The sequence below is a fragment of the Melopsittacus undulatus genome, chromosome 3 (genome assembly GCF_012275295.1).
Source record: "Melopsittacus undulatus isolate bMelUnd1 chromosome 3, bMelUnd1.mat.Z, whole genome shotgun sequence".
In the NCBI taxonomy this organism is placed as follows: domain Eukaryota; kingdom Metazoa; phylum Chordata; class Aves; order Psittaciformes; family Psittaculidae; genus Melopsittacus; species Melopsittacus undulatus.
The window spans coordinates 96,991,482-97,017,559 of record NC_047529.1 but is presented as its reverse complement, the minus strand read 5'-3'; the positions used below and the strand labels follow the sequence as shown (position 1 = coordinate 97,017,559).

The window sequence follows — 26,078 nt, the reverse complement described above, 5'->3', positions numbered from 1 at the left end:
ACCAGTACAATGACTAGTCAAAAAATTCTACAGCCTCCTATGCAATCCAAACTAACCAGGTCAATTATCAACTAATATGAAATGATCAAGATTTCTAAGAATTTTAATGAGAACATGTCAAAGAATAAAGGGCTGATATCAAAAATCCATAGCACATTCTCATCCCAAATTCATAAAACAGAAAAAGACAACAACTCTGAATGAAAGAATATTTGTAGCATTCACTGAGTAAGGACAAGTGGCTTGTCCTTTTTAATAGTAGATGACTAGGTGTATTCTACAAGTTTAGAAATATATTCTCAAATTTTAATAAACAGGATTACAGCACTATATTAAGTTCTTCAGATTTTTTTCTTCCCTTTTTAATAGCTATATTATTAACTCCCCATGCAGTAACAAACCTTTATATTTCATGGGAACAACAGCTTAAAAGACATCACCATATTAAATATGCACCCAAATGGTACCCATTACATAATCTTTGCCATTTTCTACTTTCCGAATTCTTCACAAGTTTATCACTCCTTTACAATCTCAAAAAGGGTTGAGAATATGGCAATATTGTATGGGCCAAAGACATTTATACTAAATAGACTGACTAGTTATATCTACAAGAAATATTTCCTGTTTTGTGTAAAATATTTTCATTGATGTTATTTTCTGCTTGAATTCACGTTTATTTGGCATATTGCTGTATCAGGTTTTGAGAAGTCTTGTTAAAACAGAAGTTGAAACAGTGGTGTAGAATTCTAGAAGAAACCCAACTCCAAATCATCTTATTTTTCCAAATTGCATAAATTATATCTGCTTGAGCAACAACCAAAGTAAAATGATTTTCTGAATTTTCTATCCCCAGTTCCAGAGAACCACCATCTTTGAGCTTTTTACAGTGGTGTCCATGTACCAAAAAAAAACAAAGTTTTTTTCTTTAACTAGATAAGATTTTCTCTTGCATATCTTCTGTCATCTCCATCATTTAAATCGTTATCAAAGACTTTTGGAAGTTTCTTGAAAGAATTTACTTTAGTAAAATTAATTGAATACATGGAAAATACATCTAGAGGTACAAACCCCTCAACTAGCAAAACCCAGCTTCATTCATTTGCACCAAGAATTTTCTTCTGCTTCAAAAAGATACAAATTTGTATTTATATCAGCCTGATATACCTTAAAGCTACTTTATATTTTTTTAAATTCTGTATTAACATTTATTACCACAGACCTATGCATAATTATGTTGTGTTTATAATACTAGAACTGTAGAGAATAAATTAAAGATACTCAGCCATCAAGACACCAACCTTGTCGGCAGTGTACAGCAGCCATCAGCTGTCAGCCTGACTTGGGTTTCATAGCTATCCAGTGGGCAAACAACTTGTTGAACAGGAGGGCATTCGACTGTGCTGCAATCCACACTGAACACTATGGAGGAAGGGAAGAAAAAACAATCCTGTTACTCATGCTTTAGAAGCTTTTTGCAAATTGCTTCATCATAAGCAACCAGGTATGCATCAGCCCTTTATGTTAGAAAAATCACCTAATAAACATATGCTTGGTAGGTAACGTTACAAAACCACTTCCTTTCTCTTTAAGATTCACTTTTTTAAATTACTGACTTGAAAAGTAAATGAGCAAATATTAGTTAGCAAAAAAAAAGAAATAAAAGTTCAAGATGCCTGTAAATTATGTAAGTTACTAGATATATACTAGGTTACCAAGAATATATTTTCCCCATAGCATTTAAAAGAGTAAACAACTCAGAAATACTTAGTTTAATAATATTTCACTTAAAAAAACCCTAGAGCTTTGTGTTCCATTTTATTAACGAATAATTATGAAACAACTCTTCTGTTTAAGTCCTCCATTATCACATTCAGCATTGAAATTCATAAGCTTGTCAGTGTGGTCCAAAGTGACCAATATGATTTGCATGATTCTATTGTGCCAAGAAGCTACTAATGTCCAGTTTCCTGAATTTAAACTAGCAATCTCTCTAATCTGGATTCAAGGTCTCCTCTGCCTCCTTCCCAGGCAAGCTGTCTGGGAAAAAACAGCCAACAACCTGCTACTGCACAGTTATTCCTGTGTCCATCTTTCCATATACCAGTGATGACAATGAAAGAAGAAACACAAGGAAACTTTAATCATGCCACCAAGTCTCAGCTAAGGTGCTTTTTTCCTAAATAGTTAATTTTTTTTCCCCAGTGGTTACAATGTGCTAGTACATGGCTCACTAACCCTGAAAAGCAGCCCAATCTACCTTTATTAAAAAAGTACAAACCTAAGAAGAATTACAAACAAACCTCAAATCAAGAGCATTCAAACAGAAAATTCTCAGGTAATTAAGTGGCTGTATATAGTCAGTCATTCCCCTGTTTCATCTGACTTACCCATTTTTATTTATTTTGTACTGATCTCTTATTAGTCCTGAAGCGCTCTTCAGTTCTTATAGGATTAGTAGGATTTGGTGAACAAAGGGTATGAGTTACCTTATCCATCACCCACAGAATTTTGTTTTCCACGCTCATACTCCACCTCAGTCTTTTATCCAAACTGGGAGATCATTATTATTAAATTAATACATTAATCAAAGAACAACTGAGATTAGATAGGACCTCTGGAGATCAACTAGTTAAACCTCCTCCCCAAGCCAGTTCTGGTTGCCCAGGACCTTGCCTAGATATCTTTTGAATATCTCCAAGGATGGAGATGACACCACCTCTTTGGGCAACTTCTGCCAGTGCTTGGTCACTCCCATGGTGAAAAAGTGTTTCCTGATGTTCAGAGGAACACTGTTTTTTTCAGTTTGTGTCTACTACCTCTGGTCCTGCAACCATCCATCACCGAAAGAGACTGACTCTGTCTTTACACCTTCCCTTCAGGTATTTATATGCATTCATGAGATCTCCCCTAACTCTTCTCCTTCAGGCTGAACAGTGCTGGTCCTCTTAGCCTTTGCTCTCAGGAGAAAGATGAGATGAGGTAAGAGATAGAAGATACCTGAAGAAGGAAAAGGAAGCTCCTACTTACTTTCACACTTAAATGGGTTTCTTAAACTGGAAAAAGTCTGAAGCCAAACTTCCAGAAAAGCTGAACATTCTGAAAGGTTACAGAAGAGTCTATAATCAGATTCTTCATTATTTAAAAATATGTGTGCCTCTAAATTTGAGAGACATCAATTTGGCAGGTGAACTACTCAGTGGATAAAGAACTGGCTGGATGGCTGCACGCAAAGAGTTGTGGTTCAATGGCTCAATGTCCAGCTGGAGACAAGTAACGAGTTGAGTCCCTCAGAGATCAGTTTTGGGACCAGTCTTGTTCAACATCTTTGTCACTGACATGGACAGTGGGATTGAGTGTGCCCTCAGCAAGTTTGCTGATGACACCAAGCTGTGTGGTTGATAAGCTGGAGGGAAGGAATGCCATCCAGAGGGACCTTGACACACTTGTAAGGTGGGCTAATGCCAACCTTATGAAGATTAACCATGCCAAGTGCAAGGTCCTACACCTGGGTCGGAGCAATCCCAGGCACAGCTACAGGTTGGGCAGAGAAGAGATTCAGAGCAGCCCAAGGAGAAGGACTTGGGGGTGTTGGTCAGTGAGAAAATGAACATGAGCCAGCTCCAGTGTGCGCTCGCAGCCCAGAAAGCCAACCGTATCCTGGGCTGCATCAAAAGGAGCATGATCAGCAGGAGCTCTCACAAGACCTCACTTGGGGTATTGTGTACAGTTCTGATGCCCTCAACATAAAAAAGACATGGAACTGTTGGAACAAGTCCAGAGGAGGGCCATGAGGATGATCAGGGGACTGGAGCACCTCCCGTATGAAAATAGGCTGACAAAGCTGGGGCTGTTCAGCCTGGAGAAGAGAAGGCTGCATGGAGACCTCAGAGCAGCCTTCCAGTATCTGAAGGGGGCCTATAGGGATGCTGGGGAGGGATCATTCATTAGGGACTGTAGTGACAGGACAAGGGGTAATGGGTTAAAATTTAAAGAGGGGAAGTTTAGATTGGATATAAGGTAGAATTTCTTTACTGTAAGGGTGGTGAGGGACTGGAATGGGTTGCCCAAGGAGGTTGTGAATGCTCCATCCCTGGCAGTGTTCAAGGCCAGGTTGGACAGAGCCTTTGGCTGACATGATTTGATGTGAGGTGTCCCTGCCCATGGCAGGGGGGGTGGAACTAGGTGATCTTAAGGTCCTTTCCAACCCTAACTATTCTATGATTCTATGTCCCCCAGATTAGCTGTACTACTGCCTTAAAAAATAAAACTACAAACATTTGCCACTGAACTACTAGTTTTCACATCTTTGTTTGATTCCAATAATTAAAAAGTGTACTTTTCATTAACAGGCTTATATTATAAGTTGTTATTATATATTTGTGAGAGTGGTGAGGCAATGGTACAGGTTGCCCAGGGAAGTTGAACAGTGCCCCATCCCTGAAGTGTTCAAGACCAGGTTGGATGGGGCTTGAAGCAACCTGGCCTAGTGCAAGATGCCCCTGCCTATGGCAAGGGAGTTAGAAGTAGATGACCTTTAAGGTCCAACTCTAACCATTTTATGATTCTATGATGATTTTAGTTTTTTATATGCAGCACTGTGGCTCAGCACAGAAAAAACTTCCTATTTTTCCAGAAGTCATATCTTTCTGAGGATTCAGCACAAGGGTACAAAGTTGGCTTCTACAGGAGCTAAGAAGCATAATATTACACCCTTTGCTTTCAGTTCAGATGTATCTCAAGTGGTCCCTCACAAATAATACAATGCAACATGACTACATCTGATAATAGGAGTTGTACTTTCTGTTCTGGAAAAAGAACGCATGAAAGTATCTCTTCATCACAATGCATCATCCTTTTCACATTCCTTCACACTTCAGAACATATTAAATACAACCAGAGCGAATGACATTCCTGGACTTTCAATCCAGTTGTATCAGTTCTTAACTCTCCTAACACAGATATTTCTCAAAATGAAACCCTGAATTTGTTGATTTTTTTTAACTCTCTCACCATCACTGTCCACTTTTAAGCCATTTCCCCAGCTCCATTAGAAACGTATCTGTACTTCTTTCCCCACACATTTTTTTCAGTCCTTTCCCAACCTCACCTGTTAAATACTCTCAACAACAGCTTCTAATAGACTATCCAACAGAACAGCACATTCTGTAAGCAACAGGGAACTAAAAAAAATAATAAAATTCTATTTCTCACAGCTACATGTAAAAAACTTGATTTTGCTGACAGTGCGAGACTAAAAATTCCAGACCTGACTTCCAATGCTGAAGCTGTACCTGACTGGAGCACAGGTTACCTCCCTGAGCACTATGCACTACCTACTACATTTTGCTGCTGATCTCAGACTTTCCACCAAGCCCTGACTGCACAGAATTCCCCAAAGAAATGCACCGAACTATTACATTTTCTTTAGAATTGTGTTTAAGCCAGAAAAACCTCCCATTTCAGTAAGAGTAATTTTGAGGCCATGCAGGGGTACTGGAGAAGAGTGAAGGAAACCTCTGCCAGAAAGACTACTAGAAAATGAGTAGCCTTTTCAACAGAAGTTCTGTCTAGCACGACAGACATTTCCTAATGCTTTCCCAAGGATGTCAGAAACTAAGGGATGACACTCCCCTATCTCACCATACAGGACAACGACAACAAAATAGTTAGCAATAAAGGTCCAGCCAACATATGTTGGATAACTGCCAAAATAAACTACCTTTCTTCATTTAGAAGCGGCAGCTAGAGCTGCTATCACAACTTCGGCAAATACCTTTTAGATTAGATTTTAACTCCATCTTTGAATTAACAAACATGATTTCAAACCCATCATTGCTCATACTGTTTTAGCTTCTTAGGAAAACAGGCATTATATACTCCTTCAAATCATGTTTCACGTTATTTTTATTTCTGCTGTTAACACATTAAGCAGATCCAACTGAGACTTTTCATTCAAACTATCTTTAGAAAAAAAAAAAGGCTTGAGAATACTTAAGAGGTAGCTCCCAGCTTATAACTAAATTCACTGCTCATGACTGGCCAGTTATATACACAGTTGTACACAGCTTGTAGGAACAAAGTATGTTGCTTATGGCACCAGATCAGCGTTATCTCACCTCTGAGCTTAGTAACCACAGCAAAACAAAAGAGACATGACATACTTGGACTGAGTAGGCACCACAATTGCAGTAAGATGCTTGGTGGAGTAACAGTAATATATAAGACAAAATAATGTGGAGCTTAATAGATGGGTACAGCTAAGCTTCTAAGTATCTTCACTGTTCATTTTAACTGACTTCCAATGCTTTAAATCATTGCATTTCTAAAGTAAAAGAAGAGAAAGTGTATCTCAAAAGGAAAGATTTCTATTCTAGCATTTACTGTTCAGAAAACACTTCCTGTTTTCCTTTCACTAACTCAGTTGCCAATCACAGTATTTGAACATACGCAGTTCTCAGCAGAAAGCTCCAAACTTAAATGCCACTGTAAACTAGAGACATCTTATTTAAGGAAGAGAAATAAACACAATTTGTGCTTTAATTGCACAAACACTTTACACTGGCACAAGGCAGCACTGGTATCATAGGAAGCAGCCTCCCAGCTTCTAGCAATTTGTTTCCACCAGAAAGCCCTTGCTAGTGTAAAACCCCCGTGGAGCCTGGTTAAGCAGACAGAGAGGCACAGGAAGAGTGCTCTGGGAGCAGCACTTGGAACTAAAGTTTTTAGGATTGTGGCAAAGTATGGAAAACAGTTTTCTCTGTTCAACATGTAAACTCCATAGACATGCTGACACTGTTCAGTAGAACTGACATCAGCTTTATGAGAAACTCTGCATGAATACTTATCTACCAGGCTTTATACTGTCCTTTGTCCTTTTTTTTTGTTTCCAGTAACATGCCATTAAAAACAGAGGGAACATGAAATAGAGCACTGATAGTTCAGTTCCTCTCCAACTCTTCTTCCCTAGACTCCTTCAAGATTACAACTCAAATTCTGAAGACAAAGGGGATATTATCAAGCTTATCATAGGCTAAATAAATATTTCTGCCATGCAAGGAGTATTATCTGATTTCACTTTATGACCACTGTTGCAGCAAATCCACATTGATAATGGTCATAATGTCATACATACATAAGAAGTTATATGCTACTACATATACAGTGGTATGTATATGTACACATAGAGAATAAATGGCATAAAACAATGGATCAGATTACCTCCAGATTCATCCAGTCTTCCAAGCTAAATTATAATTCTATAAGCCTATATACATATATATATATCCTAGTATATATGAATAAAGAATATACAATCATAGTAAAACAAGATATTCCCTTGCCTGCTCTTAAACAAAGACATTTAGTTAAAACCACAGAGTGGTTTTGAACATGACAGAATACTTCAGATGGAAAAAACCAGCAAGATCATGATAACTTGCAAATTTAAAAATAAAATCCCTAAACTTTCTACAAGAAAGAAGAATTTAAAAAAAAGCAAATCAACAACAGCATGTTTAGTCTAATATTCATACATGGACTACAATGTCTGTACAAGTATAGTTTATACTCTTTAAAACAGAGAGCCTCTGAAAACTGAAAATTTTTCAGATTTGCAAATATTTGCCATTAAAAAAAAAGGGGGTGGGGGGGAAAAGCAGCCTTCTGTGGCAAGTAATTTGTAGACTACTAAGATTTGACAACATTCATCTGCTCCTTTTCCAGTCTTCCAGTCCTGTGTTGGCTGCTTCTTCTTTTACAATCTTCCCACTGTGACGAATGGTAAGTGAAAGGCAGATCTAGACCAGAATTATAGAAGTCAGTTTGGACAATGACTGAAGTCTAATTTGTCAAAAATCAGGCTATGTAGTGACTAATAATTACGTATTAATAATACTTCCTTTTTTTTCCCCTCAAGCAAAGGCCCTGCCACAAAGTAAGGGCCCCACTTATCCTGTAGTTTAGCCATTGCATCTTTCACCACCTATCACTGTGGGGATGCACAGGAGTACCCACATACACTCCTCAGTACCTTAACTACTGCCTAAGAAACTACTTTCATTGTCTTTTGAGTAGGGGAAATGTCTCTGCTTTCTCTCAGCCTCTCAATTACTAACCTCCATTGCAAAGGTGTACACTTTCCCTAAATCCCATTAATGTCTCTCCTTCCCCAATTTCTTCAAAGCCTCTGCTCTTCTACCCTACTACCATGCATTATAATTTTCCCAGTACCATATACCTATTCACCAATATATATATTCACCTATTAACCCTCTACAACAACAAATACAAACTACTTAAAAAAAACACACACAGTTACATGAATCCACCAATGCAATAATCACATATTCAATTCAAAGATTCTGTAATACTAACAACCTGAAAACAATCTTCAAGAAGTAACATACAAAGGTAACTTTGGACAGAGCTATTTGCAAACTATAAAATGCAAATTACACTTGGAAGATCCGAGCAGAGCCAACTTTTACTTTGAGAAGCAAAGAAATAACTCAAAGTCATTATGATTGTCTTGGGTTCAGCTGTAAGTTGTTTTTTTTCCTTCTCAGTAGCTGGTGCAGTGCTCTGCTTTCAACATTAGACTGAGAACTATGCTGATAACACATGGACGTTTTTAGCTGTTGCTAAGTAATGTTTACTCTGATCAAGGACTTTTCCGTCTCATGATCTGCCATTGAGGAGGAGCACGGGAAGCCAGGAGGAAGCAGTGACAGGACACCTGACCAAACTAGCCAAAGGGGTATTCCATACCACAGCATGTCATGCCCAGTATATATAGTGGGGGGAGTTGCCTAGAAGGGACCAATTGCTGCTTGGATCAGGCTTGGTATTGGTCAGCGGGTGGTGAGCAATTGCATCACCTGTCTTTACTGTTCGGTTGGGTTTTTTTTTTCTTTCCCCTTTTAGTTTTATATTCTCTCCCCTTAGTGCTGAAACCTGGGATTGAACCAGAGACCTTTAGACTGGCTGTGCTTACACCACTACAAAGATAAAATTCGGAAAAGGCATACCTGAAGTATATGTAGGAAGAATTAAAATGTACAAATATAGTGGATCAGCAGCAGTCATGCTACAAGATCTGGGATTCAAAGTACTTTATAAACTAAATATAACTCTTGCAAAGGAGTCGGAACTTATTTAGAATTTTGCTTGAAAGATGAAGTAATTATTTTACAGTATTTTGTGCTGATGAAGACTCACCCCAAATAGGAGTCTGCTTTTGGACAACACATTTGAAAAATGTGGGTAAACTTTAAGAAAACTTACAGAGGAGCAATGTAACAAGGAGTCCAAGGAAACTATGCCATAAGAAATTACAGCTAATTTTAGACGAAAGATGACTAAAGTTGACAACATGTTCCAGAGACAAAAATATTATAAAAGACTTGTTCATCCACTACACACAACAGAGGAGGAAAAAGTCTGCTTAAATTTCCACACCGTCAGATTTGCATCGGATTTTTGGGAAACCATAAAGAGAAGCACTAGAAGATATAAAGACTGTATAATCATCTTCTGTGGAGGATTTAAGAAAATGTTAAACTAGCACAGGAGAGGCACAGTTTAAGCATACTGTTTGCCTTTAGGATTTTGGATTATACAATTTTATATGCCTGCCTTCATCCCTCTCTATTTATTATTCATCTTCACCAAAGCCTGGATCAAAAAGAAGAGTGAATTACATCTTCCACTGAGAATAAACCACAAAAAAGGGCAATTTGTGTTCTCATGAAATGGAAAATAGGTAAATACTAAAAATGCTGTGAAGTCTTTCAATCTGCACCTCAACAATCCCTTCACTCTCTAGTTTTCGAGGGTCATCACTTTGTAATCTAGAGAAATATTAAGACAGAAACCTTAATTCCCTATCCATGCACAAAATACTTCTACTATGTAAGACCTTTATGTGACCTAATCAGTATGTCACTTTCACTAGCAGCATCCACAGAAATGCAACATTCTCACTAGGCTACTTTTTCCTTGTTGCTCAGTTTATGTTTGGAAAAAAAAAAGAAAGCAAAACTTATAATATTTCTTAGTTTTTTTTTCTAATGGGTAATGCCTATATATTATCATTTTAAGTTTGAAGAAGAATTAGAAGAATTCAGAGATTATATAGGCTTTATTAGATGCAATTCTATAGGTTATTGTGCTTGTCAGTTAGAAAAAAATTCAAACTGGAAAAAAAATTATGTCCATTTTTACCTGGTTTACATTCATAGAGATCACAGCATTCCCCTGGCTTTCCTGATGCTTTTGAAACCAATATATTCAAATAGCCAGGCTGGCAAACCTTCCTCAAGCAGCCTGCAGGATTGCACACACAACGGCTCGGAAGTGGACAGCATTCACCAGGAGGAGCATAACCTTCGATTAAGATGGAATCTTCTGGACAGCGAGGAGAAAACTGGACCTCACAGCGGGCCTTGGAGCAATCAGGCTTCTCTTCTGAAAGGGAGAGAAAAATCAGGATGCCATATATGTCAATAAGCTGTAAGGATGAGCTCAGATAAAACTCCCTTTCTTCTCCCTCCCCCCTAAAGCAATAAGAAGAATAGGAAACTTCTGGCGCTGAACTGACTAGCAAAAATTATGGAATATGCTTAAAGAAAAAAACCTTGGTATCTGCAAGATGGCAGGTGAACTATGGAATATTTTATAAAAAACCTAATTCGTGCAATGTGCGCGACTACTGAACCCACACAGCCTCAAAAACAGCTGTGAAGCTCCGCATTTGGCCATGACATTACAAAACAACCTCTCATATCATGCACAGCCCCGATGTTCACACCTACACCTTCAGTTTCCTAAGACTTTCCATTATGAGCAACTGATTTATTTGATTTATTTATTAAGCCTGATTGACCTGAACTGAGATTTCACATATTCAAAAGGCTGGTTAAAAGTTCAACAGCTAATATGTTTGGAGAGTCCATGTATTAGCAGAAGAGGATATTTCTTGTACATTCTCCCAGTTCTCATTGTAAAAATATTGTTCCTATGTACTTCAGCGGCTTGAATAAGTAAAAGAGAAGAGGTTTGATCAGCACTAGCTAGAAGCACTATAGGTTCGAGGCACTAGCTGCAGGCACATAGCAATAAAGAAAGTAATATTGAGGAGCTAGGCCAGCAAGTTGGTGGGAATAGCAACAAGCCAGACAAACACTGAGATGAGACAAAGAAGACACTGAAAAAGATTCCCCATTCTCAAAAAAACCCCAAATCTTACTGCTGGCAAAAATGTTGTGTCACATCCTGAAATGACTAACCTACACTGCAAAATCAGATTGCTCTTGTGACTGATTTACTCTGTAAAAGAAACACTGAAAAAAACTTGCTTGTATCCATGAGGGTCTCACTTTGCTCAATATACCTGATCACTGCTACAAACCAAGGGTATTCAAGACACTCAGAAGAGCAGTATCTTTAGGTCAACAAGACATGGTTACTTGAGCGTCGAGAGGCATTGCAGGGAGCCTTCGCAAGCTTGACCACAAAAACTCCCACAACAACAGAACAGCAAGACCTGAATTTATGTATTGTTTGTACCACTCCTTGGTTACCTGCAAGTTTGTAATCTAGATGGTTCTACTACAAATGCCGCTACTGCCCCAACAAAATTAGTCAACTACTTCGCTTGTCATTAAGGTTAGATTCAGAATAGCTGAAATAAGTAAAACCAACACTAACTCTATTAATACGATATGCATGCTAATGTCATTTTAAAAACTGATCTCTAATGATAATCTCAATGATTAAGACATATCAAATATTTGCATCTCTGATAAAAAGTCAAGAAAACCTTCCCCAAGGTTTTAGAAACTCACTGGTTTTGGAGTTACTAAAGCTACTGGATATTGTATTTCATTTTTTTTAAACTAAAAGCAGCACAGAAAACATGCAATTCTGCTTCCAAACGTGCAGTGAATGTCAATCAAACAATACTTTTATTTTCCAGAGGATCAGTGTTACATGTAATTTTAGCATATTCTTCTAAATTCTAGGTAATACTGAAGAATCAAAGCAGTATTGCTTGTCTACATGGCTAATTTATTGTTTTAGTTTCATTTAAACTTACCAGTGATATAATGCCTAGACATTTAAGTGCTTAAAAAAATATTAACCTAGGTCTTAGCATTTGTAATTGCAAACAGAAATAATGAATACAAACATCTGCCTCAAATTTAGTTGGCAAATACAGCAAAAGAGAATTAAAAAAATTACACGTATTTCCTTCATGTACAAACGTGTCATTTATTTTTCTTATAAACTACAAAGATTACTGACTGAAATGCGATATTAGATAGTGTCATAACTCTCTTCTTAAAGTTAAATTCACCACTATTCCCATCTATCTTTAAAACAGCCCAGGGTAGCATACAAATTTTGCCAAGAATTTTAAATAACACTTGTAAGAACAATTTTTTCTTTTTACTTTTTTTTTTTAACTACCCTTATGTTTAGGTTCTTATATACTTTATTAAACACATTGTTCAGACTGAACATTACTGGCCACAGAGGTTCACCGTAGAAAGTTGTATAAATAATAGATAACATACTAGTTTCAGTATTTCAACAGTATTCTTTAGCTTACAGATATAACCAAAGTCTTGATATTTTAGCTTTTAAAAACCTTTTAATTTTCCAATGCATGTTGTACAGTCATGCACAGAGAAGCAACTGAATAGCAGTGCAGTGGCAGCCTTTCAAGTTCATAGTCACAACAAACCCTGAAACTCACTGTTCGTTACTTGATCTGTCCTAGCATTATGCATCCAGCAATTTTCTGATTTCCGTGCCTAAAAGATAATCCCACACTCACACATTCTCTCTTGTGAAGCCTAAAATAGGCATAATAGAATCATAGAATAGTTAGGGTTGGAAAAGACCTCAAGATCATCTAGCTCCAACCCTGCCATGGGCAGGGGCACCTCACAGTAAACCATGCCACCCATGGCTCTGTCCAACCTGGCCTTGATCACCACCAGGGACAGAGCATTCACAACCTCCTTGGGCAACCCGTTCCAGTGCCTCACCACCCTAGCAGTAAAGAATTTCTTTCTTATGTCCAATCTAAACTTCCCCTCTGTAAGTTTTAACCCATTACCCCTTGTCCTATCACTACAGTCCCTAGTGAAGAGTCCCTCTCCAGCACCCTTGTAGGCCCCCTTCAGATACTGGAAGGCTAATATATTAACTTTTCAAAATGCATTTTAAAAGTGTACTTACAGTACACCAACTTGATCAATACATTTGGTCAAATACAATTTGTATTGCATTTGACCTATTTGACCAATATAAGGTTTGTCAGATGCAGATGTCAAACTGTTGAGATTCAGACTATTCAGAACTCTAGGTAAATATATTTTGAAGACCAATGCAAAGTCTTCTGTTAAGAGTTGGTAAGATCATCTAGTAAAAAATACAAAGTAAAGAAGGATACAACATTATCAGCATGTGAGAAGCATTGCAAGCATGGAAGAGAGAACTTTAAACCATGACAGGTTTTTTTGCACACAGTGTTCACTCAGTGTTTCACAGTTACTATCTTTGATAGTCTTTTCTACATTAGAACATTGCGCTCAGTGTAGTTGACTCCAACAGAATACAATGGGACTCTAGTACTAAATAAAGCCAGCATCACTTTCAGAGGAAATGGCTTAAACACAAACAACCATCACCTTGAAAATGCTTGTTTATGTTTTAATACCAGGTTGCAAAACACCAGTAAATATTTTGAAATAAAATTTAAAGTTTTCTTTTTAATCCCATGCCACCACTACTTTTGTGTTTCATAGTCCTGAAAAATAACCAAATAAAGCCCCCTCCCTATTATTTGTATAAATATTGTGCTTCCAAATTATAATCTCCCAACTATGTACATGTTAAGACATTCCCTTCTCCATACACAAATGAACTAAGCAACAGGAAAGTCAAATATACTAAGCCAGGCTGGACCAGCCAACAGATAATTGTTTTTCAGCTTCCTTAACACCAACCCAATTAGCAGTCACAGGCAGGTAAAGAAGCTCTCTGTAAAATATATCATGATTTGTTTCTTGATTCATACTCAGTTTTCCTCCTGTGCAAAGGAACAAGTGACTGTGACGATATATGACCAGCAGTATTCAAAGTGTTTCCTTGCTGAGTCCCTAATTCATACTCCTGAAAATAATCTTTATTTTAAACATAATAATACAGCAACTCCCAGAGTGGCATTACTATATTTTAGTTAAATCAGCTGGCACCACATGAGCCAACTGCTTCCTGAGCCCAGTACTCACTCCAGTATCAGAAGGTGGGAGTTCTGTTTTACTGCAGCTGATGTGGGCTCTTCTTTTTGATACCAGCCCTGAATAAAAGACATTGTATTTAAGCAGCCATTAAGAAAAGTTTCAAGACTTTTCTTCTAGTTATCTCAGCAAATGGCAAGCATACCCATCTTCCCTGTTTACAGGGATAATGGTTTGTATGAGACTTATTTCTACAATTCACTGCACTAAACTTGTTAACATTTCCATTACTTGGTCAAAAAGGTATCAAAGTTGAATTTGTTCTCAAAATAAATTACAAGCATCAATACAGACATAAGTGTCACTGCTTTAGCAGGATTCCTGACTTAATTCCCCTACATATAGCTATTTAAGATGGCATTAAATATTTAATGCCTCTTTTTTCCTTTGTTAACAAACTCTTTCAGCCCTTCCAAAAGGAGCACATAAGAGAACAGGTCAGAGTAAACTGATTAAAAATACAACAGACCATCTTAAAAGACACAAAGGTAGGGCAATGATAGGCTGCATTCCACAGAAGACAACTGTGAAATTACTCACCAGTGATACTTATGCCACATTACCCGTTTAATACACCTACTAGAAACTATTTCCAAGTAGCTTCTCAATATACCAAGGTAGATTCACAACAGCCTACCACTTTCCTGTCAAATACACACACACACACACACACACACACACACTATGAAGCACTAAGCTGCCTCCCAGATGTTTTAAGCTACTGTATCATAGAATCATAGAATAGTTAGGGTTGGAAAGGACCTTAAGACCATCAAGTTCCAACCCCCCTGCCGTGGGCAGGGACACCTCACACTAAACCATGTCACCCAAGGCTCCAGCCAACCTGTCTATTATGCAAATCCAACATCCTCAAAATCAAACAAGGCATCAGGACTTAACCTCCATTTCATTATGTAAATTTGGATAACAAATAGAATATAAACAATTAATATGTGCGCCCAGAAACCGGAGAACTTCATCTTTCAAACCAGTGTATCAAACATAAAAGAATTACATTTTCAAGGGAGAAGTATATATATGTGGCTTACTATGAAATAAATCAGCACTGCAAACCTATAACATACTTATGCCTAAATAAAGAATCATCTTAGCACACAGATTACTTGGCACGAAGATACATATGTGTCACATTCCCCTAATACATAGTGTAATTTCCTTACAAGAACAATTTCATACAACCATAACAATATGTAGAAAAGCATGAAAATTATTTGTTAAAGCAGATGTCTGGTTCTCTAATTAACAGTTTGTACACAGGACACTTAATTGCACTGCTTAACATATGGTTTTCATAAAACGCTGTTCTACCTCTACCCTTGAAGCAGTTGATAGGTCTCATTTAATAAACTGACCATTTTAACAAGGCAAGAAGTTAGCAATTTAATGAAATGAGGAGTTGCACACGTTTTTCCTGTTTGATTCTCACAGAATCAAACAGTTAATGGAAAAGACATATACAACTTAATCACATTTTAGTCTCTCCTTTAAAAGAAAAACAACCCACCATCAACAAGATGGACAATTACTTGTCAAGGATGCATCCATAAAGCTTCTCATAAATCAGAGAATCCACAACTCACTAAATAAAACTTAGTTGGCTGAAAATGTTGCTTTTGTGTTCAAAAAAAGCAGCATCTCAAACGACTACGTAAAGAACAGAAGCTATCAGTGAGTTTGCTGATGAGGTTTTCTCTGTGGGACACATAAAGGCTATTCTCTTTATAGCCTTTCATCTAGTAACACCAAAGCTGGAAGCATTCTGGTATCTGTGACATCTCACCAGCCTGAGCCAACAAAGAATCTCTACACAGATTAAAGAAGAGTCTGGATAAATCAAGCTTTTTACAAACTATTTATTCTGATCCTGTCAATCTTCAAGAAATTCAGAAATGTATTGGGGTAGATAACATTTTTAATAAACTGAACATAATCAAAATAGGAAAACTGACATGATTATTAATTCAAAATAAGACTCCTACCCTTGGAAACAAACTTCGTCTCTACTCAAAAAGGCAGCCTCACAGACTGTTTAACAAAAATGTATTCAGTTTACCAGTGACAGTCCTATTTCTAGGTATAAATTACTACTGGTACCAGATTCACACCAATGTGCATTTCAAGGCAAACTGTATTTTCTGCAGGTCTGAAGGTTCAGGCTTACTTTCTGTTACTTGGCAATTAGCCTGTAAAAAGAACCTGCCGTTACTAAGCACGTGACAGAGGACATCCTGCAGTTAATAAGAATAACTGAATCACATAATTTACAACATGTAACTGAAAATATTAACTAAGTTATGACGTACTCTGTGCTTTAATATTAAAACACATGAATATTACAATAGTCATTGAACAAGTCAGAATGTCTTCAAAACATTTCACATTTGCATTTGATTTTCATCTTGGAAGTACACAGGAAAGTTGCAGCATCTCAGAAACCAAGGTATAACAACATTCAAACTGACCTTTCATTGGAACTGCAGTTGATTTGTTATAAGGTGCATGAGGGGGAAGGAAGAAATCTTCAAAGGACAGAATAAAGAAGAAATCAAGATGTGGATTTTATTTTTCTTTTTGCTATTAACATTAGAAAGAGTCTGTCATAAAGCAACAGCCTTAAAGCTACAACTTTCAGAAAGTTTCTCCATATCAGAAGATACTATGTATTTTGATAATTCTGTTTCCCATGACCTTATGAAGTTATTATGGGGAAGTGGAGGCATATAAAGGCAAGTTACTGAAGTCTTAATGTTACAAACAATGCTCTGAGAGAAGGTAGCTTCCTTACCTTCTTGAACGGTTTATACAATACTCAAACTGGCTACTAGCTAGAGGTGTCTTCATTAAGACAGCCATGGAGTATCAGAAGCCTAGGTCTCTAAAGCTTTTTGGTTTTGTTAAAGTAGAGCAGTTGTAATAAAATCCAAACATACACACACACCCTTCTTGGCTGGTACCAAAGTAGTATGGAAACAAACGAGAGCTCCTGAAGAAGAAATAAAAACTCTGCTTTCACCTCTGTTTCAAATTCTTTTCCTTCATTATGTTTGCATGCTCTGCTTTGACACGCAGAGAAAGCATATGTCACATTTAGCTAATGAGAAAAGCAGAACAGTTGAAGCATTGTTTAGCACAGTGAAGTGATTTGAAGGTATAACCTAGCACAGGAAAAACACAGTAGAAGACCCCAGTGGGGCTGGAAGCATCCTCCTCCTTCAGGTGAAACATAACAGATCTGTGGTTTTCTGGAAACCTTTTCAGGGAGGGATTGTTATAAATTTGTCAAGACTTTGTGTGACTAGAGATGCCTTTACTCAGTCACCATAGAAACAAGGACAAAATGTTTTCATCCAAGGAGAGGGCTGAAGAGAACTATCAGAGACTTGGGTCCAAGCATTTCTGCTGAGATACTTCAACTGTTCTACAACTGCTCCTTTAAAAACAAGATTTTATGTGCACATGTATGCATAGATGTATACATATGTGTATACACAGAGAGAATAAAATTTATCATTTCTGTTAGGTCCACAAGAAGAATACAGAATATGAAGCATTTTGAAATACCTACCTTCATATTTAATTTTTCAGAGCAGTTTAAAATACAGTAAGGATGAACATTTTGTATGACTAAACGAAGAACTAAGGTCAGCATATGTGCTTTGAAGACGTGTTGTTCAGCTTTGCATTTTTGTTTAATTGCATATCAGCTTTGTGAAATTTAGTCTAAAATACAGCCACTTTTACTGTACAGTCTTATGGTTGTCATTGAAACACATCCCAAACAATAGGCATGCTATACTGTTGTACAGTGGCCGGAAGGAAATATTAAAAGGATTAGGGATAAAGAAGAAAAATGATTACCCAGCCGAAACAGTCAGACAGACAGGGATCGATACTGGAATGCAAAATACCCAAAAGGATTTTCAAGAATTAAAAGAACAGTTATAGTAGATTAAAAAATTAGACTACCTTTCACACAGAATATGCACAGTACTGTATACGGATGAACTGCTACAAATAAAAAAGGAACTAGAGCCTGACCTTTTACCTAAACTTGAACTTTACTTAAAATCCATTCTGCATTTTAAATGAGTTTTGCTTCGCTTTCCAGCATTCTGGTACCCTGGATTTTGCATCCTACACAGTGACGCAATGTCTCACCAGTATGTTAGCCTAAACTTTTTGTAATACAACAGCAACAGCCTGCAACTAATCTGGGTTAAAAAGAGTTACACACCAAAGACCATCTGAGACAACTTTTACTACATGTGCATCTTTGCAACATGGTATTCAGATTTGCCAAAGATTTTTCATTTCAAGAACCAAATAACCAGGAACAAGGGTTATGCCACTCCAGACCACTAGAGACAGGAAAAGTAATAATCCCATGTGGATAGCAAAGGTATTAGGATGCTATAATTCCACTTCCTGAACTTTTTTCTTCTCCTGTACTGAAAATATTAAGAAAGGTAGTAATTCAAAACCAAATGCACACCAGAATTGCAATTGAGCCTTAACCTAAACACTGGCTACCAAAGAATCAAGGGGTATTTGTCAGACACACTGTGTCTAAATGCAAATTCAAGTTCTATGAAATCAATATTATTTGTGGCAGTAGCTGCATTTGGATTCAGATTTCTCAGCTCAAAGCATTTCTCCATTAGGCTTAGAAACAGTCAGTCTGGAAAACTCAAAGGTATCTTTCCTTTTCCTGCATTTCATTTAAATCCTCCTTTTAATTGATTTTTTTAATATACATTAAGAGCTTGACACCAACAAGTTAATTCAAATGTATAATCGGTAGCACCAGCTTTCTGACAGAACTGTACAAACAGAGAAGGACAGTGTTTGTTGTTTGCTGCACAGCAGATTGGGAGGTGTACCATCCTAAAGGCAGGACCCATTTCCACTAGTAATTACACTGCTTCCAATAGCAATAAAGCCCCTTTAAACATCAGTATTGAAAATCCTTCAGGATTTAGATGGAGAGATGAGCAGACAGCTGCCTGTGGTCAAATTCACAGTAAGTAATTCATAGTGTTTTCAGTACTGTCATGAATGGAATAACATTGTGCATTGTGATTTCTTTATGTAAGAGAGCCTATTATTCTGGGTGAATGATACTACTCCTGCTATTGCTCAATCTTTACATTGGCAAATAACTGAAATCTCCAAAGAAAGAAGGAGTATGTAAACAGTAATGAGGTGGTCTGAACTAGAGAGCCAAGACTTTAAAGAATGCCAAAACATTTTGGAAGTAAATCAAAAAATGAAAACACTAAATTCTTAACTAGTATCAACTGCATATACTTCAGTGACTTACAAAGATATGCACCAGTAGTAAGTTTACCTAAAGCATAAAGTATTGCGTATTGCAATGATATAAGCAGCTGCAAACCAAAGGTAATGTTGAATGCACACCAAAATGATGATAAAGAATAAATATTTGTAACAGTTCTGCTTAATATAGCTTAAGGAAAATAATCAGACATTTTCACTGAAAGAGGAGTACTGCAACACACATCTTGATGTGGAAGGGAGAATGGGATCTTACTTTGAGCATATAACCTACACCTCACAAAGGACAAACACCTCTGAGGTTAGCTCTAAGGAGTACCCCCAAGTAGTAATCTCAAATCACTGTTTACTTCCTGATCAACATCTGAAAACATAAACATAACAGGGATCCAGAAAACACTTGCATTCACAGTAAATGCAAACTACAATACATGATTTTACAAGGAAACGAGAATTCACATACATATGAAGTTAGCAACCAAGATAGAACAGCAAGTAAAGCCATTAATTTCTAGAGCTAGATTTAAAAAAGCAACTGAAGTGTAAAAATTAACTTAGAAGTGAAGGGTTTAATATTTAAAGGAACAAAACTTCTTGTTATTAGTGAAATTGAATCAACCTCTGTCTGTCCTTCAGTGTTTTGTTAAGTTAATAAAAACGAATTTAAATGCTTTCCTCGAGTTCTCTGATCTCTGCTAATATTAAAAAAATAAATAGAAAATACCAAAAAGCCAAACCCACACATAATAAAACAAGGACTTGAATGCCTTAAGATACTTCTGGCAAGTAAACCTCATTATGCAAACTAGTTTTCCTAGCTATTATGTTCAAAGGATCTCTGCCTGTTTGTCAGCAGCTTAACCACACACTTCTTAAAATCCTTCAGAAATGCGTAACATCAGAAAAACCAACCCTGCACATTTCATTCTTTTCTTTACTAATCTAAGATAGCACAGTTATTAGAAAGTAGGAAGAAAGGTATAGGTTCCTTCTTAGGTAAACAGAACATGCCTACTGAAGACCAATGCCTAAGTGTTTTGAGATATTTTCACCCTCCCACCCTGCACTATGGTGCCACTCTATTGACTTTTCTGTGTTGGGTTCTTCCTAAATTCTTCTAAATAGTCTCTCAAATTTAAATGCATTTCTAATATATAAGATTATCCATATTACCTGAATTTTTACTTTATTTGTTTAACATTAATATTTCTATTAAATTGGCCTCCCTAGAATGACTTTTAATACCAATAACTATTACTTTGCAATTCACCCATTACAAAGCATGCATCAACTTACTGAACAGAAGTTCTACGCATTAGACAACAGAAAAAGAGTTCCAGGCTTAGTAAGATGACAGCCATTATAATTTTGTGTGGAATCTATACTGATGCAGTGAGGTCTTACATTAAAATTTTTGGTGCCTTGAAGTTTGAAGAGACGCTACAATACTTTTCCTACATTTCCAGTTCCAAGAAAAATTGTCAACATGAAAGAATTTACTGAACAGCTCAGTCCTTCAGAAAAAGTAGATATGAGTTTTTACTAGATTTATTTTTGCAAAAAAAGTGACACTTAACAAAACCTTAGTTGAGAGCATTCACTCTCAATACAGAGATGGTGGATATTCCACATAAAACATTATCTTCTCTTCAAAGACAAATCTAATAAAATGCCTCATCTGACACTTCAGATGCAAGAAGGACAAATAAGCATCATATCTGAAGACTTGCTTGTAAAAGAAGATAAACCACCATTCTTTTGTTCTTACACTAGAGGCAATTTCTCATATTCCATGTAAAAATATGGAATATTTAAAATATAATACTCTCTGGAGATAGGCTTTCTTGAATACAAAGAACATGTGCACCAGGAAAAATAAATGAAGCACTTAAATATCACACAATTAGTTTTGTTAAATTCTAAGTTCCTGTCTGCACTACCCATTTTCAATGTTAGCTTGGATGGGCTCATGTTTCTTCATATCTACCAATCACATACATAAAAAAAGAAAAAATATATTTATTGTGAAAATAATAAAATGTGAGAAGCAGTAACAAAAGACAACAAGAAACACATGAAATTTAAATTTTAGTATAAGTTTAAGCTTGAGAAGATAGCTGTCCAACTGTTCGCACTAAAGTCTTTGAGAATTGATAAGAAAAGGAAACAGACAATTGGAAATGTGAGACTCATCTTACTCTTCCTGCTTCCAAACTGCAGCAGTATCCTAACAAGAAATATCTACACATCTGGGGGAGTGGGGCAGAGGGGGGAGGCAACATAACTCATACGCACGCATGTATTAATAACCAACCCTCAAACAGACTAAAAACTACAAGGAATCACAGTAGAGTAGGAAAGACAAGCAAGCTGTGCCATTCTGCAACACTGGCATACAAAACCCAGTGCAAGAAACCAGATTACTTTTAACACAAACTGAGAAACATGCAACATCCACAGTCTTTATTCCTCACAGTCACTGAACAGGTGCCTGCATACCTATGTACCTATGAAGGTACATAAATGAAATATGTAAAATAGATGGTATCAACTAAACACAGCTTCACATCCATCATTCATTAAATGCTACTAGGTATCACCACCCTGTTGAATCCTTATTCTACGTCAAAGAAGCAACCTCCCACAGAGAGAATTAAATGTCAAAACTACAAAAAAGCAGAAAGTCAGAGTTTATGAAGTACTAAGCTTCTGTTAACACTAGCAACAAGGATTTTGCTGACTGCAGTAGTCATTAAACTTGGACCCCTCTTTTCAAGCTGAATGAATGCCAACACCTTTTATTATGAATAAAAGACAGAGAGTCTGGAAAAAGATCAACAGTCCTAAGCCAAATATGTAAAAATAATCTCTCAATTTCAGAATATTGTTGTCTGCAACATACTTTAATTAGGTTCAGTTTCTGATCTCATTTGAAGCATAAAGTTGTGTATTAACTAGCTAGACAGGTTGTTTCCAAGAGCAGCTTAAAGGGGAATGATCTAGATGACTAAGAACATGTTAAACCATCTTTCCCAAGTGTATTGTTTTGACTATTTTTCTTTTTTTTTTAGCAGAATTATCAAAGTAAAGGAGTATCACAAATTACCCTGGCTCAGAGATTTAATCTGATTCTTTACCCTGTGCTTTCTGTATCCTTTCATCTTCTTTGTCCTTTCCTGTTAACCACTTACCATTTATGCCTGCTTTAAAGCAAAAGCCTGAAACTACTTCACATCTTTTTTAGCCGATTGTCTTTCTTACTATACATCTCCATTAATATAATATACAGCAACATACTTCTTTTGTGTAACAATCTACCTTAATACAAAATATTATTTTCTCTTAAACAACAAAGAAAAGCATATTTGTGGCATTTTGCATACCAGCTTCCATGATACAAGTAGAAAAAGAGAAAACTAAAAAGTTCAGATGGAGAAGTATTTAATTAGCACCATTTCTCAGGGAAGTTTGACTAAGCCTCAAATGCAGATATAATTTACAAGCACCACAATGCAGGTTACATACCTTTGTGGAACATCATGCACAGTGAGAGAAGTTACTTTCCAGTAAGACTCTCATGATGGCACTCCTTGCCCAGGCTTGGGATTCAGTCACACCCAAAGCCATTTTTAGATCAAACTCTGGAAAGTGTATGGCTCAGGATTTGGACACTATCAGTGTACATTAATCCTACTTACAAGTTTGCAGCAAACATGTTAGTGTACAGAGCATAAATTTCAGCGCTAAAAGACAAGGCATGCCAGCTTATTAATAAACTGGTTGCATATATGACATGGCACCTTATCTAGGAAAGTAATATTAGCCTCTCCAAAAAAGGAAAAAGCCAATGATGCATTTGATGACCTCACAGACTCCTCACTGAACCTCAAGAAACCCTATAAGTAGTAAGATGACAGACGTGGTTTTGAACGATAGCTAACAAGTGCCCTGAGGAAGGGACTGGCTCTGTACACTCTCATGTTACAATGACAGTGAGTCTATCTCATAAACACACTCCAGGAGGCAGGGAGAGCAGAATTATAAATGAGAGCTCTTGTAAAAAAGAAAAAAAAAAAGATATCTCTAAAGATGCAACAATGCCTACAACCCAGATACTGCACTGACTGTATAAACTCATGCGATACATCTTAGAAATCCAAAGGCTCAGAACATATTGCTGAACATAGGACAAGCTGAGAACTGGTACTGCAGAAGTCAGCAAAGCCTGAGCAGGGCTAACCAGGAGGGCCTGTTGACATCCAACAAGATAACAGAGAAAAGCAAAAGCTACAATAGCTTCACCATATTTCATAGATGCTGTTGCTTGTACATCTCAAAGCAGAGTTATGCTACTCTGAACACTGTGTTTCCATTGTTTTTTCCCACTTGGCTAGCAAGAGGCACCAGAGAGAATAAAACCTAGTGTTACATGATGAGTTATTTCACATGTCTCTGAAGATACCTCCTCCATGGTACACACCTCAGTGAACAGCAGTCCTCACAGTAAACCAGCAGCAACAGAAGTAAATGAGAAAGAATGAAAACTGCTTCTCTATTCTCAAAAAAAAGATCTTTATCGAAAGCAGTTGTAGGCGTTGTTAATGAAGGCGGTATTAATAAGGAGAGTTTTAAAGGACACTTTTCATTACCACAACTCAAAATGGACACTTTTTTTTTCAACAAAAAGACTGAACTGCATAACATACCATACGGTATTACTGCTGACAATCAAACAGTTCTCTAATCTTTCCTCCAATCTATGTAATGAATACATTTTCTCAACACAAAATAAATGCTTGCTTTCATGGAAATCTGGATCAAGACTTACAAAGACTCAGAAATCTCTGCAATATAAGCATGCAGGAAGATTAACTAATACTGGTATATTAATAAATGTTAAATAAAATGCAAATATTCCAAGTCTGTAACCTGTGAAGCATGCCTTCAGAATCTCATCAACATAAAAAGAATAACTAAAATACAGTAGAGACAAGTTAGAAATTTTACTCTATACTTCTTACCATATGCATACCTTCCCATACACTCTCCCATTAATGCCTTAGGTCAATGCTTAAAAAGAAGCAAAGCTAGTAAATTTAATAAACCTCTTACATACTTAACTTGCAGTACTGATTCTGACCTAGTGCTTAACCTACCTAATGTCCTGTGAATAAGGCTTTTAAGTAACCTTCTCTCATTTCACATATTTTTTCTTGAATCATGTTGTAAAGACACTTTAAAATAGCATTTATGCATAATTTCAGAAAAAAAGTAAAAAGAAGAAAAACAAACCCAAAACAAAACAATAAACCTGAGTCAATGTCATATTCTAACCACAATTTCTATTATGCTGCAGGACAAACACAACTTAGCTCACACTTAAAAATGGACAGCAGGACAAGCCTAAATAAACTGTAAATGCACAGTTTAAAAAACAAAGAAACATTCTCTTTGGGGAAAAAATATCTGGCAACATCTAAGAACAAAGCTGCAGTTAGTGTAAATTGCCTTAGATGCTTGACTTTGTAATTTGAAGTACTAGTGTTAATTTATACTGTCTTGTGCTTTGCACATTACAATGTGGTAGCCAAGGGTACTGAGTGAAAAATAAAAAATAAATAAAAAAATAAAACCCACCCCAGAACTCCAACAACATCCTGAACAAATAATAATAATGAAAAAAGCATCATGAGAAGAAAAGCAAACAAAAACATACCAAAGTAACTAATATACAGCTAAGCAGCCAAGCTAAGAAAGGATGCTCCAACAGACAGAAAATTCAGAAGACCTAGGACAACAGTTTAGCACTGCATTCAACAGGACTGCATTTCTACTCCTAGATTCAGTAATTCAGACAAGCTGTTTTGCTTCTGTTCACTTCCCAATCCATCACTCTCTTTAAAAGCACAACTGGTCTGAAAGTGCAGGGGAACTTACTCTGAATCTGGTATCACACTTTGTACAACCCATGATCTTTTGTTCAGTCAAGCTCCCCAGGTGCTACAAAAAAATGAAACAAAAAAAAACCCAGCCCCCCCCCCCCCACTGATGTATCTGAAAACTTTGCTAGTAAAAACTTCGCTAATACAGTTGCTAGTAAATCTGAATATTCAGGAAAAAATGCACAAAAGTTTTTCTTGAATAGAAAAAATACATCCGAGTATACTTCCTTGACTTGAAAGAGCTGCAGAGAAGATAACACAAAATACTATTAAGTGAATATTCACTCATCAGTCACTGGCAAGTATTTGCTAATTGGTGTTTTGCAAAGAAACTTCAGTTTACCAAGTATTACGTAGTTGAAATTCAGACTAAACCGAAGTATGATAAATTAATTTTTCTTCTAATTAACCCTTAAACCTAAGTCTGCATACCCGCAATGCAATTAGTTTGCCAGAAGCATATTACCCTGATTGGAATACAGCAAGAATGGAAGAAAACATATTTTGG

General features: G+C 36.7%; 1 protein-coding gene across 1 annotated transcript in view; it reads right to left on the bottom strand.

Moving 5' to 3' along the window:
• Positions 1-26,078, bottom strand: part of CRIM1 (cysteine rich transmembrane BMP regulator 1) — a 186,213-nt gene that overhangs the window by 87,404 nt on the left and 72,731 nt on the right. Inside the window, exons 3-4 of the mRNA XM_005145103.4 lie at positions 10,225-10,467; positions 1,302-1,422 (exon numbers count right to left, since the gene is read on the bottom strand). Of these exons, the coding sequence (XP_005145160.1) occupies positions 1,302-1,422; positions 10,225-10,467 (364 nt within the window). The remainder of the gene's footprint in view (positions 1-1,301; positions 1,423-10,224; positions 10,468-26,078) is intronic.